Consider the following 23,768-nt stretch of genomic DNA (forward strand, 5'->3'; position numbering starts at 1 on the left):
GCCCATCAAGTCCAGAGAAATTAGTCAATAAGCTTCTAGGAATGGCTTTTCATATTCTCCTCTGTACTCAAGTGATACAAAGAACAATACTAAATGTCCACTGTATGCTAAGCACGGTGAGAAAAGGCAAAATATGTGAGTATACATGGATGTATGCACACACTTACGTACATACTCAAGCACATGCTACACGAGTATATAAGTACACACATATATTCATATGTGTGTGTGTGTACACACAAAATCAAGTGTGACTCAACTCCTGGGGAATGTAGGATATACATATACATATGCACATACACATATACATCCATGCATATATATATACCCAAATCAAATCAAATATGGTCCCGGCCGATGAGATATGCATACATATATACACCTCTTCCTTTTTTTTTTTTTAACAGAGTAACACATAAATGATTACCAGGGAAAAACTGGAGTAAAGAGGGATGCAAAAATGGGTGGTTGATCCACCACAGAGAGTGAGCTTTGAACAAGGTTTGAAGTAGGGGATCAGTGGAGGCGAGGAAGAGGAGCATGGCTGGGCTGGAATAGCAGAGCCAGTAGCTGGGTCGGTCTGGAGCAGAGTCCAAGTTGGACATCCCTTACTGCTGTTGTTGTTCATCCTTCATTCTCAGAGACAAACCTGTAAGGTCTTGAGAGGGATGTCTTGACTTGTTCATAAATGGGATTTAAGTGGGCGCTTAGGATCCAGCCCAGAGGCAGGGTGGTGACATGGTGGGGGCTGAGATCAGGTACCAGGGGAAAGGACCAGGCTGAGGAGTTTGTATCAGAGATGAGGGGACTTCAAGCTGTCCGCTCTCCCACCCCCCGGGGGTGCTGGAAGGTCCATGGCTCCCTGGGGATGAGGGGGGCCTGTGGGGTGTGGGGTGCTTTTAACATTCCATCCCTCTTGCCATCAAATTAAAATGTAAATGGCATCTCTCCTGGGCAGAGCTTGGTCCTCGGTGACAGGAGCCAGCCAGAGAGCAATTTCACAGATGGGAACAGGTTACATCGGATTCTGACAACTATCTTGTTACTGGAATTGATTTCCTCACCCCTCTGCCTGCCCCGCTGGGGAGGCCCTCAGATGGAGGGGGAAACCTCCCACAGCAACCCCTCCCACCACCTCTCCTGCTCTCCCTCGAGTGTGGGGAAGTGAAGAAGCAGCTACGGGACAGAGATGATGGGCAGGAGCGGATGCTGTCCACTCTCCAAAAGGGATGGAGCAGCAACGGCCTTGAGCCGCCTTTGGGGTTGTAGAGGGAGAAAGAGGGATGATCTTAGCGCTGAGTCAGGGAAGGAAATAAGAGTTTCCTCTTCTTACCAGCTGAGGTTGGTGAACTATTGTCCCTAGAAGCAAAAGCTGGGAAGAGAGAGGTCATTCCTGCCCCTGCTGGGGGCCCAAAGCAGTGTAGTGCGCTGGTTTGCTCCTCTCTCTGCATCTGACTTTTCTCAAACATCAAGCAAAATATGGAAGCTCTGTATTGAAATAAGTGATTGCTACTAGGTCCATTTCCAGGCACACACAGGGAGGAGTGAGCTAATCAATCATTCAATCAATCATCGAGCATTTATTAAGCAATTACTGTGTGCTAAGCACAGCATGAGAAGTTAGATACAAGGAAATAACCAGTAGTTCTTGTCTTCAGTAAGCTTCCATTCTAATGGGAGAGACAACACACAAGTCCACGAATATGCAAGATACGTGCTAGACACGAGATAAGTCTTAGTAAGAAGATACCAGATGATTCAGTCTGATTCCAACAGACTTGTGATGGAGATGGAGAGAGCCATCTGCATTCAGAGACGAGGGGGACTGAATATGGATCACAACATAGTATTTTCACTTTTGTTATGTTATTTGCTTGTTTTTTTCCCTCATTTTTTCTCTTTTGATCTGATTTTTCTTGTGCAACATGGTCAATATGGAAATATGTTTAGAAGAATTATACATTTAATTATTGGATGTTTAAGCATCCAATGATGCTTGCTATCTAGGGGAGGAAAGAGGAGAAGGAGAAAAATTTGGAACACAAAGTTTTGCAGGGGTGAATGTTGAAAACTAACTTTGCATGTATTTTGAAAAATAAAAGCTATTGTTATTTTTAAAAAGAAGAAGGCACTAGAACCTAAAATCGTTTCCTATCTAGGGTGACATTTGAGTTGAATCATGAAGGATTGAGGCAGTTTAAGAAGTGAAGATGAAAATATGGGGGACGACCAGTGCCAATACAAGGAGACAGGAGTTCTTTTGCCAAGGGCCCAGCCGAGATGACCGTTGTTATGGGCTCTTGGCGGAGCATCCTTGCAAATATAGATCTTTATCAACTAAAAGCAATTTTAAATCTTAAGTGGGGTGACATCGTGAATAGGGCACCAAACTTAAGAGTCATGAAAATCATGCTTAAATCCTCTCTCAGATAATTGCTAGCTCTATGACCCTGGAGACGTACCTTAACCTCCCTTTATTGCAATTTCTTCATCTATAAAATGGAGATAATAATAATAACTACCTCACTGTTTTGTTGTAGGGATTAAATGGAATGATGTAATTAAGGTCCTTTGCAAATCCTAAAATGCTATATTCACGTGCATCACCTCATCATCATTATTATAACTGCCTTCTAATCATGGGACTGATTACTAAGCTAAGAGAAAAGGGAAGTGAGAAGAAGTAGCATGGGAACTTATTGGGCTGTGTGATCTCTGATTTCAAAAGCTTTAAGGACTGCCACTGAGAAAAGCCTTATATGCTTGGCTCTGCCAGAGAGATGGAAGTAACAAAGAGGCAGGTTTTATCTCCCTTTAAGGAAGAACTTCCTTATAATTAGAACTGTCCAAGTATGGCATGGCCTGGCTCAAAAGGGAATGAGTTTTTCATCACTAGAGGCATTTAAACAGAGGCTGGTTGGCCACTTACCATAGAAATAGAGGAAATTCAGGTTGAATGAACCAAGCAAGCACTGTTGGTACAGGGCCAGGATTGCACCAAGGCAACTTGAGTTTGACTACTGACTGCATCCCATCTCACAGGGATCATGGGAAAACAGATTTGCAGCTAGGAGGGACCTCAGAGCTCACCCAGTCCAACAGCTTCCTTTTTCTAGATGAGGGAACAAGCCCAGAGAGGTCGTTGTAGGAAAGTTCTCTGCAAACCTTAATGTCCAGTTTGATTACAAAGATTCTCACAAATGTGAGTTGTTATTATTATTGGGTGACCTCTGATGTCCCTGTCAATTCAGATTTCTTGATTGTAGGATGCTAGCCCTGGGAGAACCATACAGAATCTTGTTGCTGTGCCCCCGGGCCAAACTATTTGCTTTATTTCTCCTGAGCCCAGAGCTGGAGGTCTATGGTGGGTTGGAAGTCCTGTATCCATATGGGCAGGAACTTGCCCCCATTTTACAGATAAGGAGACCACAGCCCTAGGAAGCAAAGGGACATACACAAAGTCAGGGGTAGAATCAAGTTGGAAAAAAAGTTGGTTTCTTAGGTAGGCAGGATTTGGAGCAAGAACATTCCTAGTTCCATGCAGACTCAAAGCTGCTTTCCTGTGCTGATGCCCCCTTCCTTAGACTATTCCATCACTACCTCCACCCATGTCCCTTCTTCCCATTATGTTTGTATGTGACTCTGTAGGGCAGATAACGTTCTGGTCCCTTGGGGAGAGTCTGTGGACAGGAGGGCATTGCAAGGGCCAGTCCTGGCACCCTTGTCCCTAACTCCTTCCTAGCCCCCAAGGCTTCCTGCCCTTCCTATAAAGCCCCCAGACAATTGTCTCTCCCACCACCAACACCCTTAAAAAAATGAAGTTTCCTTCACTGTTAATTGAATTACATTGCCACAGAAAGCCAGGAAGTTGTATCTCATTAAAGCCTCCTGTGTCCTATTAGAGCAGTGTGTTGCTTTTGTGACTGTCATTACCATACATTACTGCAGGACTCAGGCTCTCTGTTTGTTTATGCATTACATTTCTTCCCTCTCCCAGTTCTGCTGCCAGCCTGCATGTTTGTGCCCACCCTCCCCATCCCCCCACCAGCTACCCACCCACCCCCCTTGCTGCCCATACCCAACCGCAAAAGGGGGAACTGTCTAAAAGAGGGCGCTGGCTGCCTGGACAGAAGGAATGGCTTCTTCTTGGTCATAACTAAATTTGGTTTCCTAAATCCAGATTAACTCCTAGTGCAAGAGAAGGAAGGAGCAGAAGAGGGGGCTGCTGGGGTCTGCATCTGTGGGTGCTCATGAGCCTGTCTGCAAAGGTGCCCTTTTGTATGATTGCGGGCGTGTTCAAGACTGTAAATTGACAGGAGCCTGTGTGAGAGTGTGCGACTCTCCGTGATCTGGTGTAAGTGTGGATGGTGTGGGCATCCACGTGCATTCATGAATGAGCGCAGGGCTCTTTGGGCTGGAGATTTTTTAGGCTTTGCCTCCCAGCCAGCATGGAGTGAAGCATTAATAGTATTTATTGCAGTAATTCATTGTAGTGTGGAATGATGCTGCAGTGCCATGGATTGGAGGGGGAAGTGGTGGATGGGGAAAGGCGGTGTACTGAGGACCCTGGGCTTCTCCCATCCGGGCTACAAGTTCAACTAAGATCCCTAACCCAGCTGGGTACCTGGAGTAAGTAACGATAATAATAATAAACATTTATGATGCACTTAACACATACTTTTCTCATTCACTCTAAGAAATAGATCCTATTATCTCCTTTTTACAGATAGAAAAATTGAGCCTGAGAGAACTTTAGCGATTATTCCAGCCACACAGGTAGCAAGTTTTCTGAAGCAGCTTGTGTGAACTTGCCTTTGTTTGCTCCAAATCCAGCACTGTCCCCACCTGTTCTCTTGACTCAGGCAGATCATCCCCTGGTCCCTCGTTGTGTGTTTTGGAGGCAAAACAAAAAGAAACTGGACCAAGGTAGGAAAGAAGGACTTTATTGCCTTGCCCAGGAACCGGCCCAGTCCAGAAAGCATGGAAAAAACCCCATCTTATACTTACCTACTATTACAGAACGTTAGGCCACCTGTGAGGGGCAACCATCACTGCTAAAAAAAAAAAATTATTCTTCCACTAATTCCTGAAATTCCACCACTGAGAACTGATTATAATAATGATAATTGGCATTTATATAGAGATTTAAGGCCTGCAAAGTACTGCTTGTATATTATCTATTTGATCTCCACAGCAACACTATGAGGTAGTTAATATTCCCATTTTACACATGAATAAACTGAGTTGCCCAGAGTTATATAGACTGTGAGCAACTGAGACTGGATTTGCACTCAGGTCTTCCTAATTCTTAACTCCAGTGCTGATTTTGCTTTCCTTGAGGTCTATTGAAATGTGAATTCTCCGGCAAGGAGAAGCTTTAACTCACTGACTTATTGCTTGTGGTACCAAGAGACTGTTAAGAGAGGACCACAACTTTTGGGCCCATCTAATCCATGTACTCCAACTCACCTTCCAGATAAGAAGAAAAAGCACCAGGGGGTGACCTGCTGCCGTTGCACAAATGTTAGGGCTCAGCATCCTCCTGGGGGCAGGGACCTGTGATTCAGGACTGCCATTTCCTACGTTATGTACATGCTAACTGATGTCCAGGAGTGTGACCCTACACCAGATTCACAAGTCCCCACAGTCCCGGGGAGCGGACAGAAGGCAGGGCAGAGCCAAGTTCTCCTGAGAGGGGTCCCTTCTCCAGCATCACATCCCTACCCCTGCCTGCTTACCCGCCCTTCACACTACGGTGCTCGGGCTGTGCGCCCCCCAGGTCTCCTGGGCTCGCTCTCTCCGGAGCCCACTCATCACATTGAGTCAGTGCATTGGGTTTGATGCCCCTCACTTGCCCCCAGGGCCTAGCCTGCCCTTGAGGAGGAAAACGGAGGATCCCAGTGTTGGCGACTATTCTGAGGAGAGTTGGGGGGAACCAGGTTGGGGGGGTTGGGGTGGAAGACTGCCCTTCAGGAGGCACGTGGGAAGCAGCCGGGTATAACCTGCTACAATTTAGTGGGGGAAAGTGTCTCCCCCGTCTATATCAGTTGCCACCACCCCGCAGCATTTCTATAAAGACTCCAGAAGCAGCAATCCCTGAAGCTTTAGATTTACTTCTTCCCTGTACTTTTTTCCACGGGGAACTTTTCTGAAGGAGATGACCAAGAGCTGCCAGTTCTTCAGAAGTCACCAGGGTCCCTTAAGTCATCCAGCTGCAGGCTCCGCCATGATACTCTTCCCTCCTGCCTAGGAAAGCGTATCTAGACCCCCTAGCCTGGCTGGCCCTCTGCCTCTTCAGTCTGTCTGTAGCCAGGTGGCTTTGCAGTAGGTCCGGGCCGTCGTTCTGCTCTGGGTCAGTGATACTGGGATCTGTAAGGACCATCAGTGAACGAAGTACCCAGTTTCTACCCTCCCTGAGGAACAGCTCAATATTTCAAAAGATTTGAACAGGGGACTTTTTTTATCATTATGATCCCCTCCTCCTCCCTCCCACTCCCTAGCTTCCTATATTTTTCTTCCTCTTCCCTAAAGAATCATTCTTCCTCTCCCCTTCCTCTGTTCAGTGTTCCCTGCCCTACTCTTCCCCCCACCCCCAGCCAGAAGGAACCAAAGCAAAACAAGACAAAGGGAGAGACCAAAATCCCATGCTTTGGATAGAGATGGGATCATTCCATCTTTCCGGTCTCTCTGTTTGTTTGCTAGCCTCTCTGAGTTTCTGGGCTGATGGGTCACGGACAGGACCTCCTGAGGGCAAGGGCTGCAACATATGTAGCCCACGTGGAGACCTCTGAAGTCTTCTTACAGCCCCGGCCACAGGGCTGGCTTCGCAGGGAACGATCTTCCTGTCCTCCTCTTGGGAGGCCCGATGTCTCTGGTTAGTTAGCATTAGCTTCAGCTTTGGGTCTGATCCACGTCCTGGGCCCCAGACCCTGGGATGCAGTCTCCAAGGGGACAGCAGAAGCAAGGCCAGCTCCTCCCTCCACCCTCCTGTTCCGAACCTCCCCTAAAACATGGAGGGCATCTGCAATGCAAAGCCTGACTTGTTGATGTAAAATCATACTCTATATTCCACCCAGGTTTATACGAGTGAATTATGCAAATCTTTGATGGAAAAATATTCCTCCTCACATCCTTGAGAGTGTAAAACCTTAGTCAATAATTCATACTCGCATGTCTCTGACTGCAGGCTTTTTCTTCATTATAACTTGCACCTAGTTATTTGTCTTTCGCATTTTATTGTATATCCTGGTGTAATGCTGCGCATTATAAAATTTATCTGCTTCATTATTTGATGATCCGGGACTGGGGAGTGTGCTGAGACCCTGCCACACTGGCAGAGAGACCTAGCGACGGGTCTGCTGAGGCTGGGCTGCCTGCCTCGAGTGATTTCAGGGAAGCCACAAAGGCCTCTCGATCAAAAAACAAAAAAACGGCAACAAAAAGACAGACTTGTCCCACCCACAGGCCGAGCAGGCCGGCTTACGTTAAAGTGCCAGTGGTTCCAAGGCAGCATTTTTAACGTTAATCGTTATTCATAATGAGGACTCACATTTGAGAGACAGCAGAGGCAGGCCTCAGAGGCGCGGAGTTGTGGGTTCAAATGCTGCCCCTTTTCCTCATCGAGTTCTGACACAGGAAAATTCCTTTAACCTACCACCATCCCAGCAATGCTGAGACCATAAATGACAAAGTCCGTGTGGGTCCGTATTGGGAGAGGCAGTTCCTTGCAGAGAACTCCTTACCTCAATCAATCCCACTCCCCAGAACGCCCTCACACATATATTTTAATGTCTATTAAGAACTGAATTAGCAATTTGCATTTCACTTAGCTTAAGTTTGCCAAACCCTGAGAAACTTCTGACTGAAGAAAGAGAAGGCCCAGAATCGTGACTATGGGGAGGAGCTGCCCGTGGCTGCTGGTTGGGATTTCTAAGATCAGGATCTTTGCTTGGCTATTTGGAGTGGGTTGGGTAAAGTCTTGCCTAAAGAAGGTGGAAATAATCCTTGAAAACTTATTCCCAGTGAGAGAGTTGCTGTTGTCTTAATAGAAGGGACCGTAATTGTGAAGTCAGGACACCTGAATCTGCTGCTCACTAGCTGTATGATGCTAGTTATTTAACTTCTCCCGCCACATGTAAAATGAGGATATTGAACTTGATAAATCCTTTATTCTTCCTAAGTCTTTCCTATAATCCAAGATAGACTAGTGAGGTCTTAGTTGGGTCTCCTGGGCTGGGCCCCTGCTTTCCTGTGAATATATAACAGGACACACATCTCTGGACCATTCCCCTCGTAATGAACCCCGAGGAAGCACACACAAGCAAGGTCAGGAGAGAAGGGGGTCCCAACACGTTCTGGGTTAGACAATGTGGGGCTTCACACCAGTGAAACCGAACAGAGCTCGCCTCCTGTCAACCCCCCGCAATCGTTCTCGTCTGAGGGCTGAGACAAGCGGCCAGGAGCACATCACCAGCATCCTGGGCCCTTAACGTGGCTCTTACAGACGAGGGTAAGCATTGCAGAGGTAAGGTAGGCGCCGGAGGCTGAGGGAAGATGGGAAAGACCCATCTTCCACTGCACACTTCGCCCCTTACGCTTTCTTGGACCTGGCAAGTTTGAGAGCCAGCTTTGCTGGTTATACTTTATAGGGTAAATGACCTCGTGCACATAATGCTATTTAGTTAAAGCCAGAATAGCAGGGGAGGGGGATGGCGGTGAGGGATCTATTCTCCTCTTGTCATTTGTGAGCTGTCTGAATCCCTGACAATTCAGAATCGGATATTCTGAGGAGGGGAGAGCAGCTGAAGGCAGAGAAGGTTTCCAGGGTTCTGGGGTTACGCCATGCTTTTCTCTGATTCTCCTTTTCCTTCTCTCTGCAGTACCAGCCATGATCACCTCACACCCTAATACTACCATCGCCATCAAGGGTCACACAAAGGAACTGAACTGCACTGCACGAGGGGAGCGCCCCATCATCATCCGTTGGGAGAAAGGGGATACCGTCATCGACCCAGACCGAGTCATGAGATACGCCATCACCACCAAGGACAATGGGGATGAGGTCATATCTACTCTTAAGGTAAACAGCTGTCTGCCCACCTTAACATTCCTACCCAAACCCCCAAAGTTCCCTTCAGCCAAATTCATTAACTTTCTCAAGTATCTTCAGGCTAGGCAGATAGGGGGTAAGATCTGGGACCTCAGTGTTCCTTTTTGGGAAAATCCCTAGGATACAAACAGATTTTCATTCAAAATTGTTTTCCAGAGCATCATTAACTGAGTTGTCATTGGAGAAATGGAAAGGGGGGAAGGTGAGGATTTATCCCACTGATCTCCCTGACCCAGAAAGAGTAGAGCAACCTATTTGCCCAGCTTCCATTTCTCCATTGTGGGACTTCTCAATATAGAGTGAAAGATTGCTGTTCGGTGGGAAGTCACATTAAAGCAAATCAGCAAGAAAACTAGCGAAGAAGCATGCTGACTATAGACCTGGAAACCAGGACTATGTCATGACCTGCTTGGAAGGGCTGGTTTCCCCCATCTCTCGATCTTTCCTTCGTGAAGCTACATGGCACAGTCACCTGGCCTTCATTCCTTTTCTCTGCAGTACAGCTGCTTTAATTTGGCAGTGATCGGGTTCCCTCATCCAAGATAACCTTGACTACTGGCAGGAAAATTAGAGCCTTCTCAATCCCACACAAGCAGTAGATTCTACCTACACCCCAACCTTCCTCTCTGCCCCCGGGAATCAGTATGAATTGCTTCTCAGATTTTGAAAACTCTTCTTAGAATATCACATTTCCTTTCCTGGAGCCCTCTGTTGACAGCATTTTTAGAATTCCATAGCATTTCCCTCAGCACTTAGAATACTATAGCTTAACCCCACGGGTCTCTTCATAATTAAACCCTCAGATCCCTCCCTGTTTTAACTCCAAAAACTTTCAGACCGCCAGCCTCCTCAAGACCAATCTATCTGCTTCCTCTTGTTACTTCCCCAGAATATCAGTCTCTGAGGCCCTATTCTTATGGTGATACAGCCCTCAGTCTCTCCTACCTTTGGACGGAAATGGCATTTCTCCTTGGGTAGAAGATAGCATTCTCCATCCCCTTTATCATAGGATCTCAGTCTTAGAGACAGAAGAGAGCTTATAGGTTATCTATCCACATCCTTCATTTAACAGATAAGGAAACGAAGGCTCCAAGAATCTTAGTGATTTACCCAGATATTAAATGGGAGAGAGAATCTGAACTAAAATCTGCTGACTCAAATCTGCCACTCTTTACACTTTCCCAGGCTTGTTTGGAAGCAAGTAATAGGAAATAGGATCAATCTGCCATATCCATGGATCTAAGGTGACTTGAGGAAGAACCATAGGAAAAAAATAACAAAAAGTTACAAGAAATTCCCTTCCCCCCAGAAACTATGCTTTTCTTTGACTCACTCTGAAATGCCCCCTTGTTTCCCTTCCTCCTCCTTGCCCCCGTCCTTATCAAAGCTGAAGCCTGCTGACCGTGGGGACTCTGTATTCTTCAGTTGCCATGCCATCAACTCCTATGGGGAAGACCGGGGTCTGATCCAACTCACTGTACAAGGTATCCTGTCTCCCTTCCCACTCCCCACCTCAGCGAGCACTGTCCCTTACACAAGCCCGAAGAGGAAGGGGGGTCTCAGACACAGATGTGGGCAGGGGAAATGCAAAGGGAGGGAATCGTCTAAAGGCATCTGATGTAAAATTCTCTTTTATTGACCCTCAGAGCTCATCAGGTCCAGGATAGGATAGCAAAAGTTGGTGATAACCGTAGCCTACATGATGCCCTATTGGCCCATTTCAGAAATGGATATATGGAGCTGAATGGGACCTGAACCTATTTATTTCCTCTTTGGGAAAAGGACAAGCAGGGAATGTAACACTAATAGAAGTGGGTCTCTCCTTGGCAATGCCCGGAGGATATCATCCTTTGGAGAGGGTTCTTGCCTTGGGAGATCCCTAGGAAACCCTTGCCCTCAGTGCTCTCCCTGAAGTCAAGGAAAATAAGGCAGAAGTCAATGGTGGGATTTTTAAATTCAATTTTGAGAATACAACGATTAGATCGTTCACCCAGAGCCAAAAGGCTCAAGTCTAAACTGATCACATCAGGGGCACCTAATCCCTTCTCAGGAAGAGGTAAAGAGGGGCCCAAGCCCTCCACAGAAGGTGAGGGTGAGAGGAAAACTTCACTGTCATTTACTGGCTTCCTTCCCCTCTACCTTTCTCCTGCACCCAAAAATCCCAGAGCCCCCAGACCCTCCTGAGCTAGAGATCCGGGAAGTGAAGGCCCGGAGCATGAACCTGCGCTGGACTCAAAGATTCGATGGGAACAGCATCATCACCGGTTTTGACATTGAATATAAAAACAAATCTGGTAGGTGCCAGCTGTGTCTGTGTGTGTGTTTGTGAGTGTGTGTGTGTGTGTGTGTGTGTGTGTGTGTGTGTGTGTGTGTGTGTGTGTGTGTGTGTTTGTGAGTGTGTGTGTGTGTGCGTGTGTGGTGGTGATGGTGGTGGAACTAGGAGGATGGGGGATGAGACTTGCTCTGTCTTGGCCATCCCCTGGACTCAGTGCCCTGTATCTCGCCAGTGAAACAAATCCCAAGGTCCTTTGAACTCTGAACTCATGCAGCCTTAGACACATTATAGCTAGGGCTATTACTGTCCCAAAGCAAAGCAAGAATGGCAAGTGCAGTGTTCTTTTTAAACTTTTGCTAGGGCTAAGGATCTAAATGAGTGAATTTTTAAACTCAACTTTGTGGCAGATGGATATGTCTCCCTTGTTTGACCCTGGAGTCAAAGTCAAATCGGACAAACTGATTAATGGGCAATTTGCCCACTTCCCTTGGGTGAGTCTCCACTTTAGTCAGATGAGTAGTAAAGCTGGCCAACTAGCCTGAAGACCTTTTGGAAAGGGGGAGGATCAAGGATTGGTGAAACTCTGAGATGAATGCAAATGTTTATTGGAAAGGCTGGAGAGACATGGAGAGAGTAAGTTTATGGGAACAGGGACTGGGAGACAGAGGAACCACTGGACTCTGACCCCAGCCAGATGACATCTGGAGTATTTTATGCCATATTAGGAAAGATATGGACAATGTTGAATAAAATCAGAGGAGAATGGCCAGGTTGGTGAGGGATCATAGAATTTAGAACTGAGATAGAATTTGAACCCGCTCTTCCTAATTCCAAATCCAGGGTTCCATCCACACCCTTCTAACTGCCTCTCTAGAGGGACTGGAAGCCCATCCATACAAAAACTCAGTTAAAGAAGATGGACATATTACATCGAAGAAAGGATTAAAATGGCAAAAATGGAATGATTGCGAGTAGGAAGGAAGGGAATTATTGGTGGGAATGAGCATGAGCAAAGGTTCAGGTTTGAGAAATTTTAGAAGATGTTCAAGATATAAACAAATAGTTCTTATGCCTGAAATATATGGTGCAAAATGAGGGATGAGGCTCGGAAGGTAAGTTGGGATCAGATGGGGGCTTCTTCAGTGCCGGGCAAAGGGATTTGCACTTTTTCAGCAGGAAACAGGGAGTCATTGAAGGTTTTGAAGAGCAGAATGATACCGTCAGCACATTGTATAAGGAAAATTATTTGGCTGTACTCTGCAAGATAGATTGGAGGAAGAGAAATTGGAGCTGGGGAGACTACTAGGGAGACTCTTGAAATATTGAAGGCACAGGATAAAAACCTGAACTAGAGTCATAGCAGGAAAACTGGAAAGAAGTATATTAGCGCTTTTTGAGATTGGGAACAATCCACCTGCAAGGTACGCAGGGCAAGGTTATGAGATCTGGACTGACATTTCCATATGGCATTGCACATTCAATCTTCCCTCCATGCTGATGTGGAATGGCAGGATCTTTACTCACATCTGGGCGTTCTTATCCAGGGGATACCTAGGCTGTCATTAGATATTTCTCCCCATTGCTCAGTGAAACACCTCATGCCTTCTCCTACAACTACTGTCTTCCTACTACCTGTACCCAGAATCTCCCTAAGGCCTGGTTGGGCTATTAGGATTCCAGCAATAAAAACTTGGAAGAGATCACATCTGAGATTCTAGAAAGGACTGTTACATATTAATTAAGATCCTAATGTGGATAAACTGTTTATATTCCTTTGACCCAAAGATTCTACTGCTGAACATGGATCCCCAGTACAGAAAGTCCCATACATAATCACATTCTATGCAGGCCTGTAATATACTCTAAACTATTTAAATAATAATTTTTCATTCACTTTTATTTTAAGATCCAAATTCTCACCCACTCACCCCTTCTCCCCAATCTAATGAGAAAGCTAGAAAGACAAAAAGCAGTTTCTGTAGTAGCAAACAATCAGGAACAAAAGTAAAGGTGCATCAATTATGTAAAAAAAAGTTTCATGTGAAGTAATAGAACATAATTGTGCCACAAGACATGAAAATATGAGAAATCCAGAGAAACTTGGAATGACACTTGAACTGATACAAAATTATAATGATGTATGTAGAAATGAGGTAAAGGATATAGAGTTTATGTGTTTGTCAGTTAGATGACATAATGGAAACCTGGGCAAGTCATTTAACTTCTGACTGTCTCAGATTCATCTGTAAAATGAGGATAATAGCATCTACTTCACAAGGTTTTTGTAAGGAGTAAATGAGATGTTATCTGTGTGGGTATAATATATATGGATATATTTATGTATATGTGTCTTTATATGTATATATGTTTAGCCTGTAAACATGAATAACAGGGAAAGTAGCACATAATGGAAATGAAAAGAATGATCAATAAAAAAATGGTATATGATTATAATGATGTTTCTTGCATCAAAGAATTGACACAGAAATGTCTTTTTCTCCTTCAGTCAGAGAGACTATGCTATTGTATATACAGAATTTTAATTATATGAGTTTGAGATAGTTCTTTTAGTTGAGACTCTTAATTTTTTCTGTATTTTAAGGGGAGACACTAAGTTGGTGGGGGCATATTTAGAAATGATTATGATAATGCTGGGCTTAAAATCAAGAAATTCATTTTCCTGAGTTAAAATCTGACCTTAGCCACTTATTGGCTGTGTGATCACTTGACCCCATTTGCTTTAGGTTCCTCATCTGTAAAATGAACTGGAGAAGGAAGTGGCAAACCACTTTAGTGTCTTTGCCAAAATAAACCTAAATGTTGTCATGAAGAGTCAGACATGACTGAAATGACCGGACAACAATAACAAAAATTACAGAGAAATAAGAAGGATGAATAAATCTTTTTTTAAAGGAACTTATTATTAAGTGTTTAAAGCAAGTGACATGTCATAATGAAAGTATATTAGATTCAGAGTTAGACCATCGAGGCTCAAATCCTAGTGTCATCACTTAGTAGTTGTGGAGTTCAGAAAACTGGCCAACCTCTCTGAGCTCAGTTTCCTCATCTGTAAAATGAGCTAATCAAACTCACATTACCTTCATTATAGGATTGCCATAAGGAAAGTGCTTTGTAAACAGTGAGCTACTATCTTAATTTGAATTACTGCATTGTATTAGAGAAGAGAAAAGAAGAAATAAAATGGAAATGAGAGGAAAACATTTTGTAAACTGAAAACATTACATAAAAAAACTTAATGCTATTTAAATCTGACTTCTGCCCTTTAGGAACTCCCAGTCCAGTAGTTTATCAACATAAAAAGCTATTTTCATATGAAATTGTTCTCTTCAAGGATACCAATAAGCTCAGCTACCCAATGCCTTTTCTCATTTCTCACTTTGTTTGGCCTCTCAAACTTTTCATGCTATCCCAGTTCCACCTGAGCATTCTCCCCACATTGGCTTCCATAATATTGCAATCTCCTTGTTTTTCTTGCTACATAAGTGACTGCTCCTCTTAAATCTCCATGATTGGGTCATCTCTCACCCACTAATCATGGCTATCTCCTAAGAAACATCTCTCACTCTTAAAAGGACACCTCTCATCTTCTAATTGTGATTGTCTGAAATGCTCTCTTGTTCTGGCCCTTCTCTTTTCTCTTTGTTCTGTTTTTAATGATCTTCAGTTCACATGGGTTCAATTATCATCCATGAGTTATGCTCAAATCTGTATGTCCAGCACCAATCTCTCTCCCCTGATAACACCTGAAACTCCACATGTCAAAAAATGGTATTTTTCTTCCTCCATCCCCAAAACTTGTTCCTCTTCCAACCTTTCCTAATTTTATTTAGGGAACCAATCTCTTAGTCACATATTTGCAACTTCTGAGTTATCCTAGAATGTTTCCTCTCTTTTTTCCTCCTGTCATGAATTAGGTGCTCAGTCTTCTCACTTTTACATCCAAAACAGCTCTCATATCCATTTCCTCTCCATTTTTGGCCATTACCCTAGTACAAGGACTTATTACTGCTTTCCTAGACTATTCAACAGATGCTAGTCTTTTCCCTTTCAAGTGTCTATTCTCTTCACAGCTGCCAAATAATCTTCTTTTTAAAGAATGAATAATTTTCTTATAATATTTGAACTCCAAAATTTTCTCCCTCCCTCCTTTCCCAAAATAACAAGCAATCTGATATGGATTATATATGTACAATCATGTTAAACATAGTGCCACATTAATCCAATATGATTAATTATTAATTAATTAAAGAAGACTCAGAAGAAAAGGGAAAAATGAAGAAGAAGAAGAACAAGAAGAAGAAGAAGAAGAACAAGAACAACAAGAAGAAGAACAAGAACAAGAAGAAGAAGAACAAGAACAACAAGAAGAAGAACAAGAACAAGAAGAAGAAGAAGAACAAGAACAAGAAGAAGAAGAACAAGAAGAACAAGAAGAAGAAGAACAAGAACAAGAACAAGAAGAACAAGAAGAAGAAGAAGAACAAGAAGAAGATGATGATGATGAAGAAGAAGAAGAAGATGATGATGATGATGATATGATCTATCTAGGACAAAGTGCAGGATTGCCAACTTGCCAAATCAGAGCTCCCAATCTCAATCCACCAACATCAGCTTCAGGAATTATAGATGTGTACCACTACCTCTGGTAACACTGATGAATTGTGCTGATACCACAGGATACTAAAACCTAAATATCTTTTTCAGATAAAACAGTGGATTAGCCATGCCTCTTTCATGTTATTCTTAGAAAATTGATTTTTCTGACAAGCAAGATGGCCTCAGAAAAACTTGGAAGGACTTAACATGAGCTGACATAAAGTGACATGTACTGTGTACAAAGTAACAGCAATATTGTGGGATGATCAGCTGTGAATGACAGCTATTCTCAGCATTATAAGTGCTTCAGAATTGTCTTGGAACATTGTATTGCTGAGAATAGCTATCCATCCCCAGAGAAGGAACTGATGGAGCCTGAATACAGATTGAAGCATACTTTTTAAAACCTTATTTTGAGGGTTTTTTCATCTAGGTTTTTTTACAACATGACTCATGTGGAAATATTTTGCCTAACTATATATTTATAACCTATATCAAATTGTTTGCCTTCTCAATAGAGGAGGATGAGAGGAGGGAAGAAGGGAGAGAATTTGGAACTCAAAGTTTTAAAAACCAATATTAAAAACTAGTTTTTACATGTAACTGGGGGGAAAGAAAATGCTAAATTAAATGTAAAAATTAAAACTGATTTTTGCAAGGTTTTCCCCCCTCAATTCATCTTGGAGTTTGTCCTCCAAAAACCCGGAAAAAATAGCTTGTCCAAAAGTCATTTAAAATTCTACCATACACTTCCTCCTGAGTCTGCATCTCATTCATTCATTGTTTTATCTTCCTTTGAGGTACCAACTCCTTCTACAACCCTTTTCTGATCTCCCCAGTTGTCACTATTTATTCTTCTTTGCTTATATATGTTGACTTGTTCCTAGAAGAACATAAATTTCTTGAAGGCAGGACCATTTTATTGTTGGCTTTATAGCTACAGTACCTTTCTAAGCAGTGTTTTTATATCCTAATGTGCAAGGAGGAACAAGAGGGAGCCCAGATCTGCGATCTCATTGGTGTAAGGACTCCCAGGATGAAAATTCCCTCCACCAATATCTTACAGAGTTGCCTGAGAGATAAATGACTCATCTATGATTATGTAGCCAATATACTAGTAAGGCATGCTCCATTCCCATCTATATCTCTTAGACAAGTCATTTAACCTCTTACATAATTTTGTAAGAATACAAATTACAGAACTTTGATGGAGTAAATTTTTTATCCAGAAAGTTCCTTTCATCAATAAAATCACAGTTCTGGGGAGACAAAAAGGTCAGTGAAAAAAAGCCAAGAATAATGCTCATCCCAGGATCTGAACCCAAACTCTATGTTATTCCTATGGCCAGAAATAGGACTTGAAATAAGATCTTTCTGATTCTGTTACTCCATACCACCTCTCACTTTGAATTTAATATTAAAAGTATTTAATAAAATAAAATAAAATGAATAAATGGACTTTAAAAATAAATAAAATTAATTTAAATCAGGGCTCCTTTAGCAAGACAAAGGATCTATCAGGGGAGGGGGAGAGGGAAAGAGATGGCACTAATTGACATGGACAAAGCTGCTTGGAGGCAAACTTCTTATTCAGCAAGGACTTGGCTTCTTTAAACATCGGTGGATTTCAAGGCTAGAAGGTATCTTAAGAAACCATTTAATTTACTCTCCTACCTTCACATCAAACTCTAGCGAACTTGGAACACACTGAAAGTGTTCATCTCACTTTTAAAGGCCTTTAGTCTCTGATACTAGAATCTCCTGGGAGCAGCTTTGTCCAGGTAAATTAGCAGGCTCCCTCCCTACTTTGAGGAAGTGCTTTCTTTTTTTTTTTTTTTTTTTTTATTCATTTTTCCAAATTATCCCCTCCCTCCCTCCACTCCCTCCCCCCAATGACAGGTAATCCCATACATTTTACATGTGTTACAATATAACCTAGATACAATATATGTGTGTAAATACCTTTTTCTTGTTGCACATTAATTATTAGCTTCCGAAGGTATAAGTAACCTGGGTAGATAGACAGTAGTGCTAACAATTTACAATCACTTCCCAGTGTTCCTTCTCTGGGTATAGTTATTTCTGTCCATCATTGATCAACTGGAAGTGAGTTGGATCTTCTTTATGTTGAAGATTTCCACTTCCATCAGAATACATCCTCATACAGTAATGTTGTTGAAGTGTATAATGATCTCCTGGTCCTGCTCATTTCACTCAGCATCAGTTGATGTAAGTCTCTCCAAGCCTCTCTGTATTCCTCCTGCTGGTCATTTCTTACAGAGCAATAATATTCCATAACCTTCATATACCACAATTTACCCAACCATTCTCCAACTGATGGACATCCACTCAACTGAGGAAGTGCTTTCTTAGGTCTAAACTCAATATCCAGTGCTATAGTTGAAGCTCCTTTGAGTATAGATGGTCATCCCCCTCTACAAATAGCCCCTCAGAGATCAAGATACTGATATCTGGGTGTTAATCAACAGTGTCTCTTGTGTCTTTTTGTTGTTGTTGAATTTTGCACTAGATCTGTGTATAGGAAAGGCATAGAAGACAGAATGCTGCCTTTAGAGCATTTACAGACCAGTAGAAACACACACGCCCCCTTTACTTAGAACTATATGCAACCAAGGGGAATGTCACTAAGATTGTTATTGCATTAACTTAGATATTCGGAGGGGACAAAGGTTGGAAAAGGCAGCCTTGCCTCTCTGGGTCTCAGTTTCTTTCTCTGTAAAATGAAAGGAGAAAACTCAGGATATCTAACATCTCTTCCAATTCAGTCTCTGCTCTCATGGGTTAATGTGTATTTGCATATGTATATGTGAATAAGGTATGGTTTATGCAGAGAGCATTTTGTCTTATTATACACATATAGGAACATATATCTCTGTGTGTGTGTGTGTGTGTGTGTGTGTGTGTGTGTGTATTTTCAGGAATCTAAATAAACTCCTGTTTATTATGAACATAATTAATTCAACAGTCTTCTACCGCAAACTCACTCTGGTCATAGGAAGTCACTTTAAAATATTTCCCATCCCTGTTCGACAGGAGTTCCCTCAATTAATTTGGCAAGACATCCCACTAAGTATTCTACTTCCTCTGCTTCTCGTAGACTTCTTGAACCCCATCTATCTATCTCCTAGGGCAAGTCAACAAAAACAACTCCCTGCTCAAAAATCCAATCTAAATACTGTAATAGTTTGTTTCCTCTCTTCTCTCCTCTCTCACCCGCAGCCCACTGGTTCTAGACCATTTCCAAGCATAAGCTCATCAGCTGAGAACTGGGAAAGGAACTCAGGAATCATTAACCCTTTCATCCTAACTTTATAGGAATTGAAACTTGGGTTTAGGAATGGAAAATTTATTTCCCGGTATCACACCAATTATAAATAGTGTAACTAATATTCAAACACAGGTCCTCTCGAGAGAACTGGACCTCTCTGAGAACGGAGCCCTATGCCTGAGATCTCAGCCACTGCCCTAACGGTGCCTGGGCCAACCTTCTATCTTGGCCGCATTTCACTAATTTTCCTAAGGAAATAACCAAATCTGCCTTTCCAAGCCCCCGTGCTCATGCTGGCTTCTCTTGGCCCCAGGCAGCAGAGTAATAATACATGAAAGCTGAATGATAAATAGCACCATTCATATATATCTACCAGATAGCCCTGTACAGATTGTAAAATGCAGCAACAAATTTGTTTCCCAAGCAAAGAAGGCAAGTTTCTGCATTGAAGGAACCTCCACAAGCCAAAAAATTGCCTTATGCTGTGGTCAGCTGTTGCAGTACTATAGATTGTATATTGGCTGGCGTGTTGTTTGAGCCATGTCAGCAGCCACTGTTCTGGGTGTGGTCAGCTGTTTTGTCTGGGTTGGAAATGATAGTTTTTATTAAGTTATTAAGGGTTAGCTTGGTATGTTCCATGAGGAGGGCTGGGAGCTAGTACATATGTTCAGAGTTGTGCCGGAGTGGTCAATGGTAGTTTTGCAAGGTGGTAGCTATGAGTTGCGATGAATATTCTGAACTGCCGTTATGAGCCAATATAGAGTAAGTTGGTGTTGTGAAGCAGTATATTGTGGGATGTATTTGTGTATATATATGTGCTTCAGTGGGCACTGGGAGCTAGTATGAAGGGAGTTATATTGGTATGGTGAATGTTGAGAACTAGTGTTGTAAGGGTCGTGAAGCTTTTGTGATACGAGTCCCATCCTCTGCTTGGATACCACAGAAGTATTGTAATAATGTGGCTCCAAGGTCCATTGGAAAAAGAAAATCAGAGATGCAGAATAGAGCTTGGGCAGCCGATTGACACAAATGCTGCTTTTGTCCTAGTCATTCTCCTCCAGAACGAGCACAACTCGTGTTAGCAGAACGGTCCCCAGGCTTGAGGGTAATGACATCTCCCCAGCCTCCCCCTTGGGTTTTTTTTAAAAGAATGTTCTGCATTCTAGAGCCTTTGATCAAGAAAGGGAAAGAGCAACCTTAATGAAATATTTTCATCTCAGTTAGCTGGGCCCATATGAAAAGGAATACTAAAAGACACAATATTTGCCAAAAACCAGCTTGAGCCATGAAAGGCTCTAGAGAAGGGAAAAGAACACACTCTGTGATTCTGCATCTCAAGGTCAGAAGACTGCCCTAATTGAGTTTGCAACATCAGCCAGACATTCCCTAATCTGACTTAGATGCATTAGAAGAAGAGATTGGGGGTAGGGAGACTAAAGAGAACTGTTTCTCATCAACATCAAAGATGGTTTCAGAACAAGAGGTCAAATTCACCTGTGAACTTTTGGCAAAATCAGCCCTGACAGGGAGCCTCCTGCTGCTCTGTGACTGGCAGAAACCAAGAAAATGGGAAGCAGGAAAAATGTTTGTGGCTGCCCTTTTGTAAACTGGAAACTGAGTGGATGCCCATCATTTGGGGAATGGCTGAATAAATTGTGGTATATGAATGTTATAGAATATTATTGTTCTGTAAGAAACGACCAGCAGGATGATTTCAGAGAGGCCTGGGGAGACTTACATGAGTTGATATTCAGTGAAGTGAATAGAATCAGGAGAATATTGTACACAGCAACAACAGGATAATATGATGATCAATTCTGATGGATGTGGCTCTCTTCAACATTGAGATGATTCAAACCAGTTCCAGTCGTTCAGTGATGAAGAAAGCCATCTACACCCAGAGAGAGGCCTGTGGGAACTGAGTGTGTAACATAGTATATAGTATTCTCATTTTTTCAAACAAAATAAATGGGAAGCCATCAGGCAACAAGTGGTTGCTGTGTCCTCAGGGTTCATGGCTTTATACCAGGTATTTGAAGATCAGAAAAGAAAAATACACGGATGGTTCCTTCTCTCCGTTAATCAATGCACGAGCATTCTTTGAGTACCTACTATCTGTCCAGCCTTCCTAGGGGAGGCAGAAGTCCAGGATGTGCTCCCTGAGAGCTCCCCATCTGCTATGTATCTAGATAAGACATACAAGAAAAGATGCTAAGGAGTCAACCTACAATGAAGTACTAAAATGTGTGTACAAGGGAGGGAGAGAGGAAAGAGCCAAAGGAATTCAGAGGAGAGAGTGATTAAGGGAAGCTGGAAGAATGGAAAAGGCAAATAAGAGGAGGTGGGAATTGAATAGGGTTTTAGAGGATAAAAAGGATTTGAGTAGATTCAGTGTAACAGGATTTCTGAGAATAAATAGGCACCTGAGTACTCAATCAGAATTCTGGACTTTGTATAAACCTTGTATTTGGACCTCTTTTTTGCTCTGCATTGTATTAAAGATCCTTTTCACAAAGGCAGCATGGAAAGATACAAAGAGCACTAAACTTAGAGTTGATTTCTACATTTGATATGAATTTCTGAAACTTCCTAATTTTGTCTTAAGCAAGTCAGTTAATTTCTGTGTACCTCAGTTTCTCCAGCTATAAAATAACACTTGTATTACCATCTTAATAAGAGAGTTGTGGAGATTCAAATGGGATAATGGATTTAAATGCTATATAATTATCAGTTCTCAACATTGTCATTATCATCATCATCATCATTAGCTTCCTCATCATCATAGGTCTTTTGTATCCTAAATTGCTGTTAAATGAGATTAGATTACTCTACCTTGACTCAGATGCCATGATTTTTTTGTCTGTAATTTTTTTTAAAGTAATAATAGCTTTTTATTTTTCAAAATGCATATAAAGATAGTTTTCAACATTTTTACTCTTGCAAAATCTTGTGTTGCAAATGTTTCTTCCTCCCCTAGATAGCAAGTAATCCAATATAGGTTAAACATGTGCAGTTCTTCTAAACATATTTCCATGATTATCATGCTGCAAAAGGAAAATTAGGTCAAAGGGGGAAAATGAGAAAGAAAACAAAAGACAAGCAAACAACAACAAAGTTGAAAATAATATGTGATCCACATTTAGTCCCTACAGTTCTTTCTCTAAATGCAGATGGCTCTCTCCATCCCAAGTCTATTGGACAGATATGAAACACCCGTTATTGAAAAGAGCCATATCCATCACAGTTGATCATCACACAATGTTGTTGTTGCCGTGTACAATAATCTCTTGGTTCTGCTCACTTCACTTAGCATCAGTTCATGAAATCTCTCCAGGCCTCTCTGAAATCATCCTGCTGGTCATTTCTTATAGAACAATAATATTACATTTCATTCATATATCACAATTTATTCAGCCATTCTCCAATTGATGGGCATTCACTCAGTTTCCAGTTCCTTGCCAAAGGATTGCCATAAACATTTTGCATATATAGGTCCGTTTCCCTTTTTATGAGCTCTTTGGGATACAGGCCCAGTAGAGATACTGCTGTATCAAAGGGTATGCACAATTTGATAGCCCTTTGTTGTGATCATAGGAGTTAGAGTCTTTCAGAGTTTATTCTCCTTATTCCTTTTCCTAAGCCCCCAAAATTGTCCCCCTTGGAAACTGGAAAATTTCCTTGTTTGGGACTGGGACTTTATTCAAGGAAATTTGGGACCATATGCATTACCTGCAGTAACCTCTGTTTGGGGATCAATGGCATGAGATTTGTTTTCTCCCTTAGATTCTTGGGATTTCAAGCAATCTACCCGCAACATCTCACCCACCATCAACCAGGCAAACATCGTGGACCTGCACCCTGCCTCTGTTTATAGCATTCGCATGTACTCCTTCAACAAGATTGGCCGCAGTGAACCCAGCAAGGAGCTCACCATAAGCACAGAGGAAGCTGGTAAGTCCCTGTATTCCCTGGACTATTCCTCCCTCTCACTGCTCCCCCTGCATGGGAGGTTTGGGTCTCCCTGTGAGGTACTAATGTAAAGGCTGAGGTTCCAGAAGCATCAGGAACAACAGTGACCAATTCATCCACAATTGGGCAGATGTGCAACCGGAAAGGCAGGAAAAGGAAATGGACAATCAACATGACTTTGAACAATTCACTTCCCTCTGTGGACTTTTACTTTTTCACCCATAAAATGAAGTCACACTGATAATCTTAAGAATCCAGGACATTCTTTCTTTGTAATTGTGTGGTTCTGATTCCAGTTTCTTCTCTTCTGATCTATGGTAGCTGTCCTTGGTAGCAACCTTACAGGCAGGAACCTGAACTAGGAGTGCCCTGTGAGTGCTTCACATTCTTTCCCCAGCCCCAGGCGTCTAAACTAGAGCCAGGGCAATAGTGGAAAGATTCAGAGGAATACTTTAGTCTCCGACTCCTACTAAAAGAGAGCCGAACCATCACTCTTCCCTGAACAGGGC

At 42.6% G+C, this 23,768-nt stretch overlaps 1 protein-coding gene across 2 annotated transcripts in view; it reads left to right on the forward strand.

The window, feature by feature from the left end:
* DSCAML1 (DS cell adhesion molecule like 1) overlaps positions 1 to 23,768 on the forward strand; it is a 489,982-nt gene that overhangs the window by 420,337 nt on the left and 45,877 nt on the right. For both annotated transcript variants that reach the window (XM_074304150.1, XM_074304151.1), the window contains 4 exons: positions 8,880 to 9,079; positions 10,497 to 10,593; positions 11,275 to 11,403; positions 23,074 to 23,241. In XM_074304150.1, coding sequence (XP_074160251.1) covers positions 8,880 to 9,079; positions 10,497 to 10,593; positions 11,275 to 11,403; positions 23,074 to 23,241 — 594 coding nt within the window. The remainder of the gene's footprint in view (positions 1 to 8,879; positions 9,080 to 10,496; positions 10,594 to 11,274; positions 11,404 to 23,073; positions 23,242 to 23,768) is intronic.

The sequence above is a fragment of the Sminthopsis crassicaudata genome, chromosome 3, assembly GCF_048593235.1.
Source record: "Sminthopsis crassicaudata isolate SCR6 chromosome 3, ASM4859323v1, whole genome shotgun sequence".
Taxonomy (NCBI): domain Eukaryota; kingdom Metazoa; phylum Chordata; class Mammalia; order Dasyuromorphia; family Dasyuridae; genus Sminthopsis; species Sminthopsis crassicaudata.